The following is a 19752-nucleotide window of genomic DNA, read 5'->3' as shown; positions in this document are numbered from 1 at the left end:
GATTTTTGAAAGGCAAGCCCATGAAATGTGATTGTGACGGGTGCGTACCGGGTGTGGTTAAAAGCCCAAAGATAGATTACAAAAGGTCAAAGTGCTTGGGCACTCAACCTAAAAAAAACGCAGCAGGTAAAACTCCTAGGCCTGATGGGGTCCTTATTGATGTCTTTAGGCATAACAGCGCATTCTGGGCCCCTTTATTAATGAATGTATATCGAGCCTTGTCTTTCGACGACATCCCTAGCTCTTGGTAAAAATCTATTGTAGTTCCGGTTTTTAAAGGGCCGGCAGAGGAGATCCAGCATGTTATCCTATCTCACTGCTGGACTCCGCTGTCAAGATCTGGATGCTTGGGCGGGGTTTCTTTTCTGAAGCCCAGTATGACTTTCGGCTGGGTATGGGAATGGATGAACAAACTTTCAACTTGCTCTTAATCTCAGGGAAATATGTGAAGGCAAAAAAGCAATTCTACATCTTGCCTTATTGACTTTCCCAGCACTTTCGATCTCGTGGTCAGGGCCCAGTTAGGGGAATTAATGAGCCAGGCTGGGGTTGTCATGAGTTTGGTTGAACTTCTAAAGCACCTACACTGGGACACTATAGCCCAGGTGTGCTTTGGACACGATAGGGAGTGCACGCCTGCTTTTAAAGTTGAGAATGGAGTCAGACAGGGCTGTATGTTAGCTACTTTTCTTTTTCTTTTTTATACCAATTCACTTGATTTTGTTTTACAACATAAGTGCAAAAATCTGCCTAGGGTTGGGGATCGCTCTAATGTACACAGATGGTGCTGTGCTGCTTTCGCGCACTGTTTATGGTATCCAGATTTTGCTGGATACCTTTAATGATTTCATGATAGACCTGAAATTAAGGGTTAATTACAAAAAAATCCTTTGTTATAACCCTGGGATCGAGGAACAGGCGGTTACGCAGATTTACAATAGACGTTGTGGCCACTATGAAAGTGACTAACTTTAACTATTTGGGAATACTGTTAGATGTCAATTTTAGGTGGGCTAAACTTGTTGCCCAGAGAAGGGACAAAATAAATTGTGCTGCGGAGGCCATAGTCAGTTTTGCTAGAAAACAAACAAAACCCTGTGAAAGTTATTTTATCACTCTATAAGGTCAAATGTACTGCAGTGGGTATTTATGGATCTGTGGTGTGGGGGTATACCACTAGTGATCACCTGCAAACAGCTAAAAAAAGGTTTCTTGCCAGACTGCTAGGAGGTGGCAGTTCCACAAAGCACAGTTTGGCCTTCCATTTATTATGGAAGTGGTGAAATTAGCCCCACTTCTTTTGTTGGTTAAGATTTGGAGCTCACCATCCACCAAGTTTGTTGCTGTGTTTTGGAAGACTGCATGAAACTGGATTACAGCACTAACATTGCCTGGCTAGCCTTTGTGAAGAAATTTGGGTGTTCCCCAGTTCTATCACATCCCGAATGAGATCACTGGAGCTTCTAAGTCCCAGATCTGTTCTCATTTTTTCACCCATTGCAATTTTATGAGGCACATAAAAGCCCCAGTCTACGGACACAGTTCGTTACCACTTGAAGCTTGCTGCCTCTGAGGGGGTTCAGCCGCATTTAGTACTGATCCCCCAACAAGGAACAGATTTTATTTGACCCGTTTCAGGTTAGGTACTGTACATTGGTTGTTGCTTTTCCTTAAAAGGTTATTGGTTTTCTTCCTTGCCCTGTTACCCTTGTGATACAACCAGCTCACAATGCACCACTAACTTTTTCTTTGCAGATGTTATACAGCCCATAAAGGCAACTTTTTATGACCCATTCTATTGGCTAACAGTTGTAATTCAGCCAGACAGAGTTTGAAGTTTTTACAATGCTTACTGACTGTACTAATTTGTCATTACGTTATTGCTTTCATTAGTTCTGCTTTGAGGATTAAGAGAGAATCCAGTTCTGTGATCAACAGTGTTTCTGACTAAATATAATTCTTAGTATTTGTATTTATTGTTTTTACATTGTGCTATCCCATGTATTCTGCACGGGTGTTGCTTTGCATTTCTGCCGGATCAAAGCCTATTGAATGTTAATGGTAATTATTTTGGGACCCCTCGCTTCTTCTCGGCCCCCGCTTTAGGAATCACCCTGAAACTTTCAACACGACAGCTGAACTGACTTTAGTACTAATTTAAAACATTTTGTGAAGTTTCATCAAACGGCACCAAAGTTATTGGCAAAACAAAAAACACTTTTCCTATGGAAAAACTTTATTTGTATCTATCTGTTTATACATATATATTTAGATATCAAAATATGCAAAGTCAGATTTAAATATTGTAATCAAAAAAACACTGCTTTGTAATGAAAGGTAGTTAGACAAATTAATGTGTGCGCCAAAGGTAAATTGCTTTTTTTGTGTCATATCCTGGTATGCTTGTATGTTCAGTAACTGTGGGGGCGAAGCAAAAGTGAGGGCAAGAAAAATAGGACTGCTGTGCTTGGAAGCCATATGGCCCATCTGGAGTCACCAGTGACATGACTCAGAGGCCCAACAAGGCCAGATAAAGGGAGAGCATAGTGCTCGATAAGAAAGCACTGGTACCACTAATCCAGGGGCATATCTATCAGTGGTGCAACTACTTCAGTGGGCTAGAGGGTGGCACACAGTGCATTGCACCAGTTATAATTTTAGAGACCATCCTTCCCATTCAGCATGCTTTTTCATTATGAATGTTTCCTGCTTTGCTCTGTTGCCTCTTTCTGGTGGGGCACGTAGAAGATAGTCATGGAGACCAAGATAGACACAGCCTCATGTAAACACTAGAAAAGCCAGAAAGTAGAGCGGACATTCAGTGTGTTTAAACAGGGGAATCGGCATGAAAAATACAGATTTTTTTTTTTTTTTTTAGTAAGGCAGGAGGGTCAAGGATGATATGAGGAAAAGGGAAGCAGCAGTGAGGAAACAAAAGGAAAACTTCAAACAAGTTTAAAAGAGATACATTCAGAAGGAAAGAGGTAACACAGTGCTATAAGGATGAAGACAGCAGGAAAGGTGCTAGGGAAGGGAGGGAATAAAACAGAGAGAGAAAATGTAGGTAAGGAATGGAGAAGGTGAGAAAATAAACCAAGAGGTACGAACGAGATAGCATAAACAGAGAGCACTGACAGCACGAGGAGTAGGGCAAAGGAGATCAAAAAAGCATAATGGAAAGAAACTATGTGGGATAGAAAAATTAGAAGATATGAATGAAAGAACGAATGGAAAGAAAGGGAAAATGTGAGAGACTATGCTTGAATTAGGTCTTGACAACTGCAAGTCACTCTTTCTGGAATGGTTACCCCACCTTTTGCCTGTTGTCAGTGTGCTTAGACTGTTTTCGCTGGAATCCTGCTAACCCGGACCCAGTGATTGTGCTCTCTCCTCTAAATGTGGCTGTCTTGGTACCCTTTACACCCCAGCATACTGGTGTACCCCTGTAAGTCCGTAGTATATGGTACATAGGTACCAAGGGCATAGGTACACCAGGTGTCACCCACGGGCTGAGGCATGTATTATGCTACCCATGGGGGCCCATGCAAACTTTGTCTGCAGGCCTACCATTGGTAGCCACAGTGAAAAGGTGCATGCACCCTTTCACTGCTTGTCAGTACACCAGGTCACAGTAAGTCACCCCTATGGTAGGTCTTTCCAGTCCTAATGGCAGGGTGCAAGTGCCTGTGTGCGTGGGCAACCCTGCAAGAGCAGAGGTGCACCTACAAACTTCAGTTCCAATTCTCTAGACTTCGTAAGTGCGGGAAAGCCATTTTAGCTATGTACTGGCCATAGGTCATTACCTACAGTCCAGCTACATAATGCTAACTCCGAACCTAGGCATGTTTGGTATCAAACATGTTGAATCATACCCCAATACTGATGCCAGTCTTGGTGGCATGATTCCATGCACTCTGGGGGCTCCTTGGAGGACCCCCCCACCCCCCAGTATTGCTCTTATCAGTCTTCTACGTTCTGCAAGCAGCCCACGCTGCTGCAGCTCCTCAGACAGGATTCTAACCTCCTGCTGCTTGACCAGCTCAAGCAGGGGAAGGCAGAACAAAGGATTTCCTGTGGGAGAGGGGTGAAACTGCCTCTCCCTTGAAAAAAGAAGTTACAAGGCTGGGGAGGGGTAGCCTCCCTAAGCCACCGGTATGCTTTGAAGGGCACATTTGGTGCCCTCCTTGCATAATCTGATTTGCACCAGACCACGGACACCCGGCCCTTGCTCTGGCGCCAAACTACACAAAGGAAAGGGGAGTGACCACTCCCCTGTCCATCACCAGCTCTTCCAGGTGGCCACTTGATTCTGCCACCTTGAAACCAAGAAGGACTGAGGCCCTTGGAAGCATCTAAGTGGTCAGGTTAGGCAGATGACGTCAATGACCCCCCTCTGATAGGTGGTGACATTGCAAAGTGACCAAGCCCCTTTTTGGGCTATTTAGGGACTCCCTGGTGGGTGGGTACCAGATTTGGCGTGCAAGACTCCACCATGACTCTTCTGCAACGATCACTGCTGCTCCTGGCAACCAGAACCGCTGCTGGACTTAACAGAAACTGAACACGACTGCAACACTGAGGCGACCTCGCCCTGCAACATTGTTTCTGTGGTTCCTGTCAGCAATTTGCAACATTCCTACAGCTGGGCTTCCTCTGGGGATGGCAAGGTTTCAGCTGCACCAAAGAAGAAAGAAGGAAGGAATCTCCCTTGGAATGAAGGAGTCACTCCCCTGCATTCACAGGCACCTAAGGCAACAACGACTGGCTGCTAGGAACTTCTGCCATCCAGCTTCAGGAAGAATCTCCAACACAAGTGGTGGTTTTGAGTCGTCCTCTTGGTCATCTCTACGTGCTGTCCAACTTGAGAGACGGGGAGCCCTTGCTTCACCTTGCAGGCCAGCACCCATGTGCACTGTGACTCTTGCAGCAACCAAAGCTTATTGACTCCTGCTCCAAGGGATCTTCAGGATCCAAGTATCCCAGCCCCCAGCACTTCATTCTTGCAATGACAGTCTCTCCTCAGCTGCTCCAGCGACATGGGACTCCTCTCCGTAGCTGGAGTCAAAAGCTCTAATAAAAGTCAGGAATAAGAGACAACAAAGGTCTGGGTGAAACCCCCTAGCTGTATTGTCTCCATAATTATGTAAACATTGAGTTGTGTCATTTTCCAGAGGTGTGTTTACATTTTTTTGTTCTTGAATGACAATCTCGTTAAATGTGTTGATGTCATCAACAGACAAATTCCTAGATGGAGATGATGTCAGAGAAGTGCAAGTGTAAGAGGAAAAAGTATATACATCAGAAAGGGAGGACACTAATGGTGATGTTTGTCCTGAAATTCTATGCCTACGCTTAGGCGAAGACTGAACAATCTCTACATCTCCACATGGTAACATGCTCCTGTGGAGTCTCAGCTATAGGAGAGTACCAATATGCTACTGTTCTTTTACAAATAGGAGACATGGACATGAATCTTGTTAGTTGTGAGGGCCGCAGCAGAGGTGGAAGATTTAGGGGCTGTAGATGTTCCTGCAACTGATCTTCAGATCGGATGTAGAAATGCAGAGGCATCACCGAAATGAGAGACTGAACAGGAGAAGGAGTCTTAACCTGTTTATAGGTCCAAAAAAACATGGAAAATCACTCAAAGTGAAAAGTATCAATGAAGAGCTGCTTGACATTGAATAGTGACATGATGATAAGTAGTGTTGTGACATCTAATAGTTACATGATGAACGGAGTTTCAAGGGCAAGTGTTGTCTTGGCATCCAAAGGAATGATGAAAGCAGTTCTGGTGATTTTGAGATAACTCATGGCAAATGTGATAGCCTTAACAATGTTAACATCGTAGACATTCCTGTTGTCAAGTGACAATGACATGCCACTGCAATAACCCTATCCTCTGCAGTGAACACTGGCCATGTCCCCTTTGTCAACGTGGATACTTTTTTGATGTTGAATGGGAATGTTGGTGCTGATGATTCTTTTTCCCCTCTTCTTGATCTCCCCCACGTGACTCCCTAAAAAAGAAGGCACACAAAAGGTCGAAGCTTAGGTTTCTCTGGTGGTCTTGTCACTATTTTTGTTCTTGGTCCAAAGGTCTTCAGTATTCCCATGCTTCTGTTCTTTGAAGCTCTTCTGAACAGTTTCTGCCAAAATTCATACTCCTTGATGGAACGTCAAGCTAGGAAATAGGCCACACAGATCTTGTGAGAGTCTGTGGCGGTTTTCTTTCTTCATACAAAGGGCAATTCACTAAAATTGAAGCATATCTTAAAATGTACATCAACTCACCTGACACTGTGGAAAGGGCAGGGTGCCACTATGCAAGTTGTGGATGTGAGACGATATACTGTAATGAACAATTAGAAACAAATGCACAGATGCTCTCTGTAGCACCCCATCCTAAAGACATTTGCGACCCTCTCTACCAATTCCTGTTGTCTGAGACACCGGGAGAGAGGATAGCTGGGCAATGAGTTGGAAAAAGTGCCCTAGTCCTAGTTCAGAGCATGGGCAACAGAAAATGTATATAGATTCTCTGGCTAGGTGAATATCGAGAGAAGAAGAACACCACAATTGGCATACTGAATCAGTCATTGATGTAGAGCCTGATCATGATAACATTGTGCATGGACAGTGACAGTTGAATGCTAACTATCCTTGGCATAATAACAATGTTATGACTGATGTAATCCTGTAATGTATCTGGCGGACATCTTGAGTAGTGTTGTACTTTGGCAGAAAACACTGATAACTACATACCTTTAAATCCTTTCTAACACTAAAAGACAGTGAGTAAAGTAAAAAAAAAATTTTTTTTTAAACTGCAGTCTCCCACAGGAAGTTCGAGAAAAACAGGAGTTAGCACCCAAAGTGTTCAAAAATGTCACTCACATAAGCTAGAGCAATAAAGAACTGATGCTCTGTTGCAACTGCTAGTCAAATGCATATTCTTTTATGGAAGCTCCTGGATTTCTTAAAGGGGCAACATTTTTAGTTAACTCTTCCAAAGCAAGTCTTACAGGCTGCACTTTTTCTCTTTATTTAGCCATGTAAGGCAGCAGGCTTTTTTCATAGGTACTATAATGAAGTGTTGGAAAGTTCATTCCTGAACTTGCTATTTCGAAGTTATTGGCTGCATTTCAATATGTTTAACTCTTCAACATGTCATCTAGATAAATAGAATATCAGTGTTCTGCAGTCCCCACATGAAGGGATATCATTATTCTAATTTTTATGACAATCAATGACACTATAGTGATGCAGAATGATTTATTTCCAAACAGAACCTGGTATCTGCGAACATTTCAGAAGCTGACAAAGCTGCATAAAGAGATCCAGTATAAACAATCAACATCCAACAAAGAGCTATCCAATTAATGTCAGACCTTGCTTTTACTGCAATAATTGTGGTACAATTGTCATTGTTACTTACAGGATTAGGGAAGACGAGAACAGGAAATATTGTTCCCACAGTTGCTAGATCTCGAAGAAACAGTCCACCTAGTTTAATCATGTATAAGCAAGATTCTCTCCGGGGAAGAGATTCAACTCCAATTTTGACTCCTAAAAATAAAAATAAGTTATTGCCACCTTATTGAATACTTCATTTGTGTCAAAGGGAATCCTGAAACTTTGCAAATATTTATTTACAATGTGCTATTTATTAAAAACAATAGAGTTAATTAACTTACCATTAAATGAATTAATTTCCTCTTTTCTCGATTCAAGGGACTAGGACCCTGATATGTGCATGTACAATTTAGTGATTTGGAGTGTGCAAATCTTCTCAACACACAAACTGATAGTTTCTAAACTGTATGTTCATACGGAGCATGACAAATAATGAATCTTTTAGATTCCCAATCACAACTTAAGGATACGCTAATTGTGATTTGGATCCAGTCACACCGTTTGCTCAGCAGTCATTAGTGACATCACAGAATCAAGAAGTGCAGGAGCAGCAGTCCGGAAGAGCAAAAAGAGGTGACAAAGTTCCAAAACGGACCCTGGCAAAACAATAGTCATATGATAATTATTATAAAGGAAAAATAGAGAAAAATGTTTAGTGACACTGACCTTCAGATCTTGGAGGGGTTGGGTATTGTAGAAAGGATAGGATGTCCCAGAAGCCAATAAGAAACAAATACTTAGCTGTATTATTTAATAATACTCAAGAGTTGAAAAGATTGCCAGCTATGATCAGAAGAACGAGTTACTTACCTTCGGTAACGACTTTTCTGGTGGATACATTAGCTACCTGTGGATTCCTCACCTCATGAATACTCCCATGGCGCCAGCATTCGACGGAAATCTTCTTACTAGTCTCTGCACGTCGACGAGGACGTCACTGTCTCGCACGCGACGCCGTCTGACGTCATACAGGCAATAAGAGGTCCTCGACGACGTGCGGACGTCAGTACCAATCATTTTTTACGTGCATGAGAACAACCAGGCAATGCAATGAAAGAACAAAGCAACATCCATTATATTGTAAAAATACACCACATTGTATGAATAACTGTAAATCTTTTTATGTACATATATATATATATATATATATATATATAAAACTCTCTCTTTTAAAATATATACACACACCAAGTATATACATAAAGATATATACACATATACCCATATATATATAAATATATTATATATATACATCTATTGCACCCTCAAAGACCAAGAGGAGCGCACTCAAGGATTACTTGGCAAGACCATAAAGGCAACGGGGAGGCGGGTGGGACCGTGAGGAATCCACAGGTAGCTAATGTATCCACCAGAAAAGTCGTTACCGAAGGTAAGTAACTCGTTCTTCTGATGGATACAACTACCTGTGGATTCCTCACCTCATGAATAGAGTCCCAAAGCAGTACCACGCCCGGCGGTGGGTGCCTAAATGGTCAAACCAAGAAATCCTGCAGCACTGACCGTGCAAAATGGCCGTCCCTTCTAACCTCAGAATCCAAACAGTAATGTTTTGCAAAAGTGTGAAGGGACGACCAAGTTGCGGCCTTGCAGATGTCGACCACAGGAACACCTCTGGCTAAGGCCGAAGTGGCCGACTTAGCTCTGGTGGAATGAGCTCTAATGCCCTCAGGAGGATCCTTCTTTGCCAAAGAGTAACATATTTTAATGCAAAGAACAACCCACCTGGATAGTGTTCTCTTGTGGACTGCCTTTCCTCTCCTCTTGCCCACGTATCCAATAAACAGCTGATCCTCCAGCCTGAAATCCTTTGTTCTATCGATAAAGAAGCTCAACGCTCTCTTTGGGTCCAGACGGTGCAGTCTTTCTTCCTCTTTGGAAGGATGATGCGGAGGATAGAACGTGGACAAAGTAATTGCCTGAGCCAAATGGAAGGGTGAAACAACCTTCGGGAGGAAAGCAGCCTTGGTCCTCAACACCACCTTATCCCCATAAAAAAGTTGTATAAGGGGGTTTTACTGATAAGGCCTGCAACTCACTCACTCTCCTTGCTGATGTTATAGCTATCAGGAAGACTGTTTTTAAAACCAAATACCTCAAGGGGCAAGAATGCATAGGTTCAAAAGGGGACCCCATAAGGAAAGTCAGGACTAAGGACAAATCCCATTGCGGCATAACGAATGGCTTTGGAGGATATTGATTTAGAAGACCTTTCAAGAATCTGATAACAATAGGGGATTTAAATAAAGATGGTTGGTCTGGAAGACATATGAAGGCTGACAAGGCCGATAAATAACCTTTAATGGTAGCCACTGCACAACCTTTCTGCGCCAGAGATAGAGCAAAAGACAAAACGTCCGATAGATGAGCATGTAAAGGATCAATCTGCCTCTCTCCACACCACGCAACAAATTTAGACCACCTATTAGCGTAGATAGATTTAGTGGAGTGTCGCCTGGCCGCTAATATAACATCCACTACCTCAGGCGGGAGAGAGAAGGAACTCAGGTTGCCCCGTTCAATCTCCAGGCATGTAGGTGCAGACTCTGGAGGTTGGGGTGTAGAACCTGCCCCTGCGACTGTGAGAGGAGGTCTGCCCTGAAAGGGAGACGGAGCGGCGGGCACGTTGAGAGTTGGAGAAGGTCGGAGTACCACACCCTCCTTGGCCAATCCGGAGCTATTAAGATTACTAGAGCCCGGTCTTGGCGAATCTTCCTCAATACTCGAGGAATCAAGGGTATGGGAGGAAACGCGTAAAGCAACTGGCCGCACCAGGTCATTTGAAACGCGTCCCCCAACGCTTCCTGCATCGGATACTGAAGGCTGCAGAACAACGGACAATGCGCGTTCTCTCGAGTGGCGAACAGATCTACCCGAGGAAACCCCCACTTCTGGAAGATTAAACGGACTTGATCTGGATGGAGACGCCACTCGTGGTCTGCCGAGAAGTGGCGACTGAGACTGTCCGCACGCACGTTCAAGACTCCGGCCAGATGGTTTGCTATCAAGCAAATCCGATGGTCCTTTGCCCAGGACCATAGTCGAAGAGCTTCTCTGCAGAGAAGGTACGACCCCACTCCTCCCTGCTTGTTTATGTACCACATCGTGGTAGTATTGTCCGTTAGGACCTGTACCGACTGACCACGAAGGGAAGGGAGGAAGGCCTTGAGAGCCAGACGTACAGCCCGTAACTCTAACAGATTGATGTGAAAAATCTGTTCCTCTGGAGACCAAAGACCTTTGATTTCCAGATCCCCCAGATGAGCTCCCCACCCTAGAGTGGAAGCATCCGTTATGACTGTGGCCACTGGTGGCGACTGCTGGAACGGCTTTCCTTGTGAAAGATTGTTGCTTGCAATCCACCACTTCAAATCCACAGCAGCATCTCTGGAGATCTTGACAGTACCCTCTAGATCCCCTCTGTGTTGAGACCACTGCCTTCGGAGGCACCACTGAAGAGCCCTCATGTGCCAGCGAGCATGCGTGACCAACAGAATGCAGGAGGCAAAAAGACCGAGCAGACGAAGGACCTTGAGGACTGGAACTACCGCTCCATTTCGAAACATTGGAACCAAATCCTGAATATCTTGAATCCGCTGAGGCGGAGGAAAGGCCCGACCCAATGTTGTATCCAGTACTGCCCCTATGAACAGGAGGCGCTGAGAGGGCTCTAGGTGAGATTTGGGCTCGTTCACCGAAAAGCCTAGGTCGAACAACAACTGGGTTGTTGACTGCAGATGACGCAACACAAGCTCCGGGGACTTGGCTTTGATCAACCAATCGTCCAAGTAAGGGAATACTGCTATCCCCTTCCTTCTGAGCTCTGCCGCAACCACCGACATCACCTTCGTGAAGACTCGAGGTGCTGAAGTAAGACCAAACGGAAGGACCGCAAACTGGTAGTGTTGCGATCCCACCACAAACCGGAGATACTTCCTGTGTGACTTGAGTATCGGGATATGAAAGTAAGCATCCTGCAAGTCGACAGACACCATCCAGTCTTCCATGTTCAACGCCAAAAGCACCTGTGCTAGGGTCAGCATCTTGAACTTTTCCTGCTTGAGGAACCAATTCAAGATCCTCAGGTCCAGAATTGGTCTCAAACGACCATCCTTCTTGGGAATCAGGAAATACCTTGAGTAAACTCCTTGACCCCTTTCCTGCTCCGGGACCAACTCCACCGCGCCCTTTAAAAGGAGGACTTCTACCTCCTGTTCTAGCAACAGGAGGTGTTCTTGTGAACAATACGAAGGGCGGGGCGGGATGAGGGGCGGAAACTCCCGAAAGGGAAGGGTGTAGCCTTTTCCCACAACACTGAGAACCCAAGTGTCCGACGTAACAGTCTCCCATTTGGTGAGAAAATGCTGTAATCTTCCCCCTACAGGAGAGGAGTGAGTGGGAAATGGTGGAAGCCTAAGGCTGCTTCCCCTGCTGCACCCCGCCAGAGGATGAGGAAGAGGCAGAGTGCTGCTGAGAGGCTCCCCTGGTGCGGACCCTACCCCTCCCCCTAAAAGATCTATAGGGATGGGAAGAGGCAGGTTGCTGATATATTCCCCGAAGGAAGAGGAGGAATAGCCACGCCCAAATCCACGAAACCTCCTGAAGAATCTGGAAGAGGCCGTGGAAGAAGGAGCTTGGAGTCCCAACGACTTAGCCGTGGCCCTGCTCTCCTTAAAACGTTCCAAGGCCGAATCAGCCTTAGCCCCAAACAGTTTGTCCCCATCAAACGGGAGATCCAACAATGTGGACTGTACATCTGCCGAAAAGCCCGAGTTACGTAGCCAGGCCTGTCTCCTTTCCACCACAGTTGTGCCCATTGCTCTGGCTACCGAGTCGGTGGTATCCAGTCCCGTCTGGATAATTTGGGTCGCAGCAGCCTGGGCATCAGAGACAAGATCCAAAAGACCCTGGGGAAGCTCTGTAAACGAAGAGGAGATGTCATCCATCAGAGCATGAATATACCTCCCCAGGATACAGGTCGCATTAGTGGCTTTTAACGCCAGACTGCAGGACGAAAAAATCTTCTTCGACTGCGCCTCTAGCTTTTTTGAGTCTCTGTCCACAGGCACCGTCGGGAAAGAACCAGGCGCTGACTTGGACGAACAGGAGGCCTGCACTACCAAGCTCTCCGGCGTAGGGTGCCTAGATAGGAAACCAGGATCAGTTGGAGCCGTCCGATACCTCCTGGCCACGGCTCTGTGAACTGCTGGGGAAGATGCCGGCCTCTTCCACACCTCTAAAACCGGATCCAGCAGAGCGTCATTAAAAGGTAACAGAGGCTCCGCCGCGGCTGAGGCCGGATGCAACACCTCCGTCAAAAGGTTTTGTTTCGCCTCCACCACCGGCAAAGGCAGGTCCAAAAAACTAGCTGCCTTCCGTACCACTGTATGAAAGGAAGCAGCTTCCTCAGTATATTCCCCCGGGGACGAAAGGTCCCACTCAGGGGAAGTGTCCAGCCCACTGGCCGACTCCAGTCCACGCAGCCCATCACCCGAGTCCTCTAGCTCTCCTTCCTCTAGGGCTCGTTGGTACTCCTGCTCTTCTAGTACCCGGAGAGCACGCCTCCTTGAATGCAGTCGTTGCTCAATCCGCGGAGTCGACAATGCCTCCGCCGAAGTCGGAGATCGGCGCCGATCTTCCGAAGCCACCGACGCCGCATCCGGCGCCACGGGTAACTTCGGCGCCGACTGAAGAGCAGCTGAAACAGATGGACCCACCGGAGTCACAGGCCGAAATCTCGACGTCGACGGGATGGAAATCCCTGGGGCCAATCCCTCCGAAGCCACCGGAGCGGCCACCGGCGCCGACACTGGCGCCGAGCCCACGTTCCCAAACGGGAGAAAGGGCATAAAGGGTGCCGGCCGAAGAGGCGCAGGATCACCCAAAGAAAAGGCCAAAGGCCCAGCCGGAGCACCCCCTGGAGCCATCTGTTGGAAGATGGCATACATCGCATTCAAGAATGCGGAACTATCGGCTCCAGGGGTGGGAAAAGCCGGATACTGGGGTGCCTGTCTCGGAGGCGACCCCGACGCCGGCCTCGGCGTCTGCGCCGGAGAAAACACTTGAGGCTCCAATACCTCAATCACCGACGCCTGTCCAGGCGAAGTTGGTGACGCCGGAGAGGGCAACGGCGTCGAAGGATGCGGCGTCACAGTGGGGCTGACCTCCCATGTCTTTCGGCGCCGATCCGGAGACCTGGAACGAGCCTCCCTTGAATGACGCCGAGATTCTCTACGGCGCCGGGAGTCTCGATGACGCCGATGTCTTGGAGAAGACTTCTGGTGATGCTTCTCCTTTGACTTGGCCATAAACAGCTTCGCCTCACGTTCTTTAAGGGCCTTCGGATTCATGTGCTGACATGAATCACAAGTCGAGACGTCGTGGTCGGAGCTCAAACACCAAAGGCAATCGGAATGAGGATCCGTCACCGACATCTTGCCTCCACACTCACGACAAGGCTTAAATCCAGACTTTCTCTGCGACATTATTTCCACAGAGAAAGAGTACGCAGCAAGATATACACTGTAACCGCAAGAGTAACAGTTGCTCCCTCGAAGATAACCGTTTCGAATGCACGGAAAAAAGGGAACTGACGTCCGCACGTCGTCGAGGACCTCTTATTGCCTGTATGACGTCAGACGGCGTCGCGTGCGAGACAGTGACGTCCTCGTCGACGTGCAGAGACTAGTAAGAAGATTTCCGTCGAATGCTGGCGCCATGGGAGTATTCATGAGGTGAGGAATCCACAGGTAGTTGTATCCATCAGAACCAATGTTATGTCCTCTCTAAACGGACTGTGTTGTCTCTATTCACCGTTTGTAGGACTCTGTCATTCCATCATTAAGGGTTTATAATAAAAAGAATATTCACACTCTGCCTTGCATAGTTGTCCTCCAGAGATACTAGGTTTGATCCCAGATTCATTAAATTTTAAAACAGTTAAAGAAAAGTTGCTAAAAAGAAAATTCTACTTGGTTATTATACTTTTGTGAAAGCCTCTTACCTAGAACTAGGCCAATGAAAGAAGATCTGTACTCTTGAATACTTGAGGTCTAGACTTCTGTGTTACCTGAGTAATGACGGCAGTAACACAACAGCAGGTATAGCTCTGAAGTAATTACTAGTGAACAAAAAGATATGGTCTAGTAGTAGGAAACTGTTCCTTATCGTTTTGCAATATGTCTGTAGGAAATGTAGTAGCAGGCAACCACCTTAAGCAATAACCACAATCACTGCCAGGGTGAACAACTAAAGTCACTAAATAAACCTGAGCTCAACCGCTCTTGGTAGCTATGGCATAAAGCAAACAGGCTTACATTAAAGGCAACGTATAAAGTATTTATGTAATACTAAAATAACAATTAAATCGTAAGAACAGTAAAAAACCCAAAATGATTTAGAAAAATTAAGTAAAATCTAACAATAAAACGGACACCAAAATGGCAAAGGGGACACTATCGTAATTGTACTACCCTACCATATCTAAAAGTAAAATCCAGTTTAACTGACTGGTAGGAAATGGAACAATCTTTTACAAGAGCAGGGACTAGTGCTTACAGCACTGCCAATAGAAAAACTCTCATTATCAAGATAGCAGTATACTGTTATTACATCCCATAATTAATCCACCAGTGGGATAGAGGTCAGAGCCTAAATTGCTGGAGTGGCTTTGGAAACACAAGTTCCCTTCTCCATTTCCTATTTAACTGCCCAAGGTTGAGTAGATACTGATGGAGGTGCCGAATGAAATAGATCTCATGAACGACAACATTGATTAGATTCTGGGGGTCTCGGATAGATTAACTTACCCGTCAACGTTCCTAAGGGGACATTTGTTCAAAATGTTGCTGTGTGCAGCTAGGCAGGACTTGATAAACTAACAGGGTCGTCCTGAGGCACCTAGCTATATCGCGTTGCTATGTAAGATTTGGGAGCTTACTAGAATGGAGAAAATAGCTGTTTTGGTGGTGGGGGAAAAGGAAAAGTTCGTAAAAATGAGGAAACCATGTTTGAGTATACTGTCTACTGAATTTAAAGAAATGGCTGCCCCAAAGCCCTGCAGGTATTGAGACTCAGTGATCTGGTGGACTTGGGTGCACCATATGTGCAACTGCTGAGGAAAATCACTTGTGGATATTTAGGAAAATCAGATGTTGTGGGGTAGGACCGTGGAAGGTTTCATACACTTTGGTGCTTTGTTTCAAGAACCATTGGCAGGATGTGACAGTGTTTAGTACAGGGAGTGCAGAATTATTAGGCAAGTTGTATTTTTGAGGATTAATTTTATTATTGAACAACAACCATGTTCTCAATGAACCCAAAAAACTCATTAATATCAAAGCTGAATATTTTTGGAAGTAGTTTTTAGTTTGTTTTTAGTTTTAGCTATGTTAGGGGGATATCTGTGTGTGCAGGTGACTATTACTGTGCATAATTATTAGGCAACTTAACAAAAAACAAATATATACCCATTTCAATTATTTATTATTACCAGTGAAACCAATATAACATCTCAACATTCACAAATATACATTTCTGACATTCAAAAACAAAACAAAAACAAATCAGTGACCAATATAGCCACCTTTCTTTGCAAGGACACTCAAAAGCCTGCCATCCATGGATTCTGTCAGTGTTTTGATCTGTTCACCATCAACATTGCGTGCAGCAGCAACCACAGCCTCCCAGACACTGTTCAGAGAGGTGTACTGTTTTCCCTCCTTGTAAATCTCACATTTGATGATGGACCACAGGTTCTCAATGGGGTTCAGATCAGGTGAACAAGGAGGCCATGTCATTAGATTTCCTTCTTTTATACCCTTTCTTGCCAGCCACGCTGTGGAGTACTTGGACGCGTGTGATGGAGCATTGTCCTGCATGAAAATCATGTTTTTCTTGAAGGATGCAGACTTCTTCCTGTACCACTGCTTGAAGAAGGTGTCTTCCAGGAACTGGCAGTAGGACTGGGAGTTGAGCTTGACTCCATCCTCAACCCGAAAAGGCCCCACAAGCTCATCTTTGATGATACCAGCCCAAACCAGTACTCCACCTCCACCTTGCTGGCGTCTGAGTCGGACTGGAGCTCTCTGCCCTTTACCAATCCAGCCACGGGCCCATCCATCTGGCCCATCAAGACTCACTCTCATTTCATCAGTCCATAAAACCTTAGAAAAATCAGTCTTGAGATATTTCTTGGCCCAGTCTTGACGTTTCAGCTTGTGTGTCTTGTTCAGTGGTGGTCGTCTTTCAGCCTTTCTTACCTTGGCCATGTCTCTGAGTATTGCACACCTTGTGCTTTTGGGCACTCCAGTCATGTTGCAGCTCTGAAATATGGCCAAACTGGTGGCAAGTGGCATCGTGGCAGCTGCACACTTGACTTTTCTCAGTTCATGGGCAGTTATTTTGCGCCTTGGTTTTTCCACACGCTTCTTGCGACCCTGTTGACTATTTTGAATGAAACGCTTGATTGTTCGATGATCACGCTTCAGAAGCTTTGCAATTTTAAGAGTGCTGCATCCCTCTGCAAGATATCTCACTATTTTTGACTTTTCTGAGCCTGTCAAGTCCTTCTTTTGACCCATTTTGCCAAAGGAAAGGAAGTTGCCTAATAATTATGCACACCTGATATAGGGTGTTGATGTCATTAGACCACACCCCTTCTCATTACAGAGATGCACATCACCTAATATGCTTAATTGGTAGTAGGCTTTCGAGCCTATACAGCTTGGAGTAAGACAACATGCATAAAGAGGATGATGTGGTCAAAATACTCATTTGCCTAATAATTCTGCACTCCCTGTATATGCACAGAAATCTCATCCTTGCTGTTAGCTTTTATTGTTAAAAATGACAATATAAAGAGTTGAATCAAACTCCAGCATGAAGCAGGTCCTGTACCCTCAACAAACTCAGAGACAGATGTCTGCTAGACCAACAATAAGGTTCTCAGTATCCAGACAGTGGACAAAGAACTGCTTCACTTTTTCAAAGAACGCCCAAGTGCTGTACATAAACCCAGCAGACCTGTCAAACAGATGTTAGCACTTCAATGTCAAAAGGAAGCCAACTGTGACTGCAGCCTGCCTGCCAGGGTGGACAAAAGAAGGGCCATGCCCAGGTGTCAACTAACATTTGCCTCTGATGGGAAGTTCTCTTTTAAGTACACCTCAAGTGTCATGTGAAAAACCTCAGCACAACTGTCAAGCAGAATTTGACATGCGAGCAGGATTTGACAATATAATATCAAAATAATGCTCACACCCATGCACTGCATATTCTGTAGGTTTCAGATGGGTCATCCCTGTCCATTCAAGTCAACCTACGGATTGCTCTTCGGAGGCATTTCACACCTATTCAAATGCTAATCACTGTCTGACAAAAGTGAGACAGCAAAATGCAGATCAGCTTTGTGAGAATTCAGGCAGGAAAAAGGTAACTTTGTAAAAGTTCCATTTCCTTAATATAAAGTAAAAATCTAATGTCACCATTGAATTGGATTTTTAATAACTATTTAAAATAGTAGCTTAATTAATTTTTCTAACTAGTCCCATTCCTGAGAAACAGTATTAGCATTTAATATTGCATTTTCTTGATTTCCTATGAAACAGCCAGCCTCGCTACAGTGACAACAGCTTTTAGGGCCTTTTTCACTGTGAGGACATGTGTAACATGAAAGTTTTACAGACTGGGTCTGGAAGCTTCCGTGGCAATTAACTCGCACTTCGGTAGGAGGCGTCGTGTAGCTGCACCTCAGATTCATCCCACTCTAGATGTGACGTCAGACTCCTATGTGTGCGTCACATCATTTCATTATGCTAGTTACTTTCTGAGCTCTGTCCGTGCTGTCAAAAGCAAAGCTACTGGAATCAGAATATGGTAGTATGTAGACTTCAAGATTGGGATATTAGTAGTCTAAATTAGTCCATTCCAGAGAACGAAGAAGTGGGTGGGACGGTGAAGAATCGGCTGCTGGATAGTCTCTACCGGAAAATACATTACCAAAGCAACATGTTCCTCTGTTAGAGACTTCTAATTGCAGATTCCTCACCTTCTGAGTAGATATCAAAGCAGTACCACAGCTTGTGGTGGTCTGTGGAATGGCACAGACCAGAAAATCCTGAAGGTCAGATCTCATGAAGTGTCTATCCAGCTATACCTGGCTGTCCAGCAGTACTGGTTCAGGAACTAGTGGAGGAACATCAACGTAGCAGCCTGGCAAACATGCAGAACTGGCACACCACGCACCAGTACAGTAGTAGCAGCCTTCACCCTGGTAGAACAAGCGTGCAGGCCTTGTGGAGTCTTCTTCATGGCCAGCATGTACCTGATACTGATACATAGCACAATTCATCTTGAGATGGTTCTCTTTTGCACTGCTTTGCCTTCCTACGCTCCAGAGAAAAATCGATGGAAAGTTGGTCATCCTGTTGGTAGTCTCTTTTATGATCTATGTAGAAACTGAGGGCCCTTTTAGGGTCGAAGCGGTGGGGCTATTCTTCATCCTTGGAAGGATGAGGTGGTCTGTAGAAAGCCAGCAAGGTGAAAGATTGCCATATGTGTAAGGGCATAACCACTGTGGGCAGGAAAGCTGCTTCCTTCTGGAGATGTACGGCTGTAACGCAGATAGTACCTGAAACTTGCTCACTCGCCTGTCCATTGTTATAGCAATGAGCAATACTGTTTTAATTGTGAACAAGTGAAGAGTACAGCTGTGAATAGGCTTGAAAGAAGTACACATCAGATAGAAAAGGACCAAGTTAGGGTTGCGCTATGCCAAGACGGAAGGAGTTAGCGGAAACATGTGCATCAGCCCTTTCAGAAAATGTATCACAAATGGTGATTGGAAGGTTGATTGCTGATCTGGTAATCGTCAAAAAGCTGAAGGGCTGCAAGATAAGAGAACCTTTAACTGTAGCCACAGCAAAACGTTCCTGGGCCACACAAAGGGAAAACAAAAGAATGTCAGATAACAGTGCATTCAGGGGATGAACGTTACATGAAGAACACCAGACAACAAACTTCTTCCAGCATCTGCTTAAACAGTTTTGGTGAATGGACACCTGCCCGCCAAGATTACACCAGCAACTTCGGGAGGAAGATAGAAGGCCAATTACAGTTGCCACTCAATCTCCATACATGGAGTTGTAGGTTGTGCAGACATCAGGACAGGACACAAAAATGCTGTTGCAAAGAAGGTCCTCCGAAGGGGTAGCCAAATCAGAGGATATGTGCTCATGGCCAGAAGTTCGGAGTACCAAACTCTCCTCACTCAATCCAGAGCCCCACAATGATGTGATGTTTTTCAGCACTCTGAGAAAG

The 19752-nt window shown here is 45.2% G+C and overlaps 1 protein-coding gene across 2 annotated transcripts in view; it reads right to left on the bottom strand.

Annotated features, from left to right (window-relative positions):
• The window catches only part of VPS13D (vacuolar protein sorting 13 homolog D), a 2230750-nt gene that overhangs the window by 1999485 nt on the left and 211513 nt on the right, over window positions 1–19752 (bottom strand). For both annotated transcript variants that reach the window (XM_069240741.1, XM_069240742.1), the window contains exon 14: window positions 7439–7569. In XM_069240741.1, the coding sequence (XP_069096842.1) occupies window positions 7439–7569 (131 nt within the window). The remainder of the gene's footprint in view (window positions 1–7438; window positions 7570–19752) is intronic.

This window comes from Pleurodeles waltl, chromosome 6, assembly GCF_031143425.1.
Source record: "Pleurodeles waltl isolate 20211129_DDA chromosome 6, aPleWal1.hap1.20221129, whole genome shotgun sequence".
NCBI classification, from domain to species: domain Eukaryota; kingdom Metazoa; phylum Chordata; class Amphibia; order Caudata; family Salamandridae; genus Pleurodeles; species Pleurodeles waltl.
This window is presented reverse-complemented; position numbering and strand designations above follow the sequence as displayed.